This window comes from Seriola lalandi, unplaced genomic scaffold, assembly GCF_002814215.2.
Source record: "Seriola lalandi dorsalis isolate HSWRI2012SDOR001 ecotype SW California unplaced genomic scaffold, Sedor1 jcf7180002054584, whole genome shotgun sequence".
Classification (NCBI taxonomy): Eukaryota; Metazoa; Chordata; class Actinopteri; order Carangiformes; family Carangidae; genus Seriola; species Seriola lalandi.
In genome coordinates this window covers 6,525-9,177 of record NW_019525137.1, presented here as the reverse complement: position 1 = coordinate 9,177, position 2,653 = coordinate 6,525, and the positions used below count along the sequence as shown (strand labels likewise).

The window sequence follows — 2,653 nt, the reverse complement described above, 5'->3', positions numbered from 1 at the left end:
AGCTGGTCAGGGCACCAACCCACATCCCAGTTCACCTGCCACAGAGGAAAGTGGGGCACCCTAAAGAGGCCGTATAGACGAACTGTCCAGGCAAACACTTGCAAGAAGTGTGGGCAGTTCCGCACTGCTGAGACTGGACACAGTCAGTGGCGTGGCAGGGTGTATTGTCCAGTTACTGAATCACAGCCAAAAGACCAATGGCTGGAGGAAATGAGGATAAAGTTTTCTATACAACCCTAACCCTCAATAATGATGATAATGTAAAATGTTTTGTAAATAGTTCATTTTAAATAATTGTATTGTAAATTGTTTAAAAAATTGTTTATAAAAGTATTGATATTTTATCCTGTTGAATGTAAAATATGAAAAAAGCGTTCTGCTTTAATTATATGATTCGTGTTCTGTTTTAATGACATTGTTCAAAAGTCTCTCTTTGATTCTGCTTCTGTAAAGAAATAAAACTGGTGTAGAGCAATTTACATCCAGTGTTTTTAATGACAGTTTGTTGAAAACAGCACAACAACAACAACAGCAATAATGATCACAACAATATGATGCATATAATAATGATGATGATGACAACACTCAATCATAGTAACATGGTATGCTATTTACAAGTTAAATAACAGACACATGAAAAAAAATATGAAACATAGAAAAACAAACATGCATATAAGAGGAATTTCAAGTTGTAAATATGGGAGGTGGTCTCTGATATCCATGAAGAAAATTTTCAAAATGACGGTCAGCAATGCAAAGATCTGGTACCCAGGTCATGTGATGAACCCCGTGCAGTGTCCAGTCCTTTTCCTCAGGTAAGTGGGAAAAGAAAAAAGAATCATTACACTAAAGGAAATACATGTATATGAAATATAAAGAAATATGTATGTATTATTTCTTAACATGAAAATATCAACATTTCTAAAAGATGCCAGATGATCCTTGCATGTAGATAAACAATTTAAGGATTTTGATACAGATCGAAATAGAGCATTTTTACAGTCGCGGGTTCCAATCCCGTCCATGGGCGGTCCAAAACATTTAAAAACATGAAAATCTTGCTACTTGTCTTCAGGCAGCAAGAAATGCATCCATCAAGTAGTCATGGATATAAAATGTTCACTTCATTTCTTTCTTTCTTTCTCATTTTTCCCTTTTTTTCCTCCTTCCCCCTTCTCCCCCCTTTTTGACGGACGAATGTTCCCCAGTAGTGACCTAGGTTTGTGATAGGATGGAAAGCCAACACTTGTTGGAAAGAAGAGAATCTAAGCTTTACAATGAGGTATTACTCCAGTAAATCAGATAATGCTATCATGAAATAGCTTAAATATAGAGACCATATTTGACCTCTGAACCAGCTCTGAAAGCTGCCTAAAATTGACCACATTAAATGTCTGGTTAATAACATGAGCTTTGTGATAGGATGGAAAGCCAACACTTGTTGGAAAGAAGAGAATCTAAGCTTTACAATGAGGTATTACTCCAGTAAATCGGATAATGCTATCATGAAATAGCTTAAATATAGAGACCAGATTTGACCTCTGATCCAGCACTGAAAGCTGCCTAAAATTGACCACATTAAATGTCTTGGTTAATAACAGGAGCTTTGTGATAGGATGGAAAGCCAACACTTGTTTGAAAGAAAAGAATCTAAACTTTACAATGAGGTATTACTCCAGTAAATGACATAATGCTATCCTGAAATAGCATCTTAAATATAGAGACCAGATTTGACCTCTGACACAGCTCTGAAAGCTGCCTAAAGTTTACCACATTAAATGTCTGGTTAATAACAAGAAGTTTGTGATAGGATGGAAAGCCAACACATGTTGGAAAGAATAGAATCTAAGCTTTACAATGAGGTATTACTCCAGTAAATCAGATAATGCTATCTTGAAATATCAGCTTGAATATAGAAAGCTGCCTAAAATTGACCACATTAAATGTCTGGTTAATAACAGGAGGTTTGTGATAAGATGGAAAGCCAACATTTGTTGGAAAGAAGAGAATCTAAGCTTTACAATGAGGTATTACTCCAGTAAATCAGATAATGCTATCCTGAAATAGCAGCTTAAATATAGAGACCAGATTTGACCTCTGACCCAGCTCTGAAAACTGCCTAAAATTGACCAAATTAAATGTCTGGTTAATAACAAGAGGTTTGTGATAGGATGGAAAGCCAACACATGTTGGAAAGAATAGAATCTAAGCTTTACAATGAGGTATTAATCCAGTGAATCAGATAATTCTATCCTGAAATAGCAGCTTAAATATAGACACCAGATTTGACCTCTGACCCAGCTCTGAAAATTGCCTAAAATTCACCAAATTAAATTTCTGGTTTATAATAAGAGGTGTGTGATAGGATGGAAAGCCAACACTTGTTGGAAAGAATAGAATATTGCTTTACAATGAGGTATTACTTGACTAAATCAGATAATGCTATCATGAAATATCTTAAATATAGAGACCAGATTTGACCTCTGATCCAGCTCTGAAAGCTGCCTAAAATTGACCACATTAAATTTCTGGTTTATAACAATGAGCTATTACTCCAGTAAATCAGATAATGCTATCCTGAAATAGCATCTTAAATATAGAGACCAGATTTGACCTCTGACCCAGCTCTGAAAATTGCCTAAAATTGACCACA

General features: G+C 35.5%; 1 protein-coding gene across 1 annotated transcript in view; it reads left to right on the top strand.

The window, feature by feature from the left end:
- Positions 1-77, top strand: part of LOC147818416 (uncharacterized) — a 3,186-nt gene extending 3,109 nt beyond the window's left edge. The window contains exon 7 of the mRNA XM_087177224.1: positions 3-77. Within this exon, the coding sequence (XP_087033350.1) occupies positions 3-77 (75 nt within the window). The remainder of the gene's footprint in view (positions 1-2) is intronic.
- Positions 78-2,653: the final 2,576 nt, after the last annotated feature.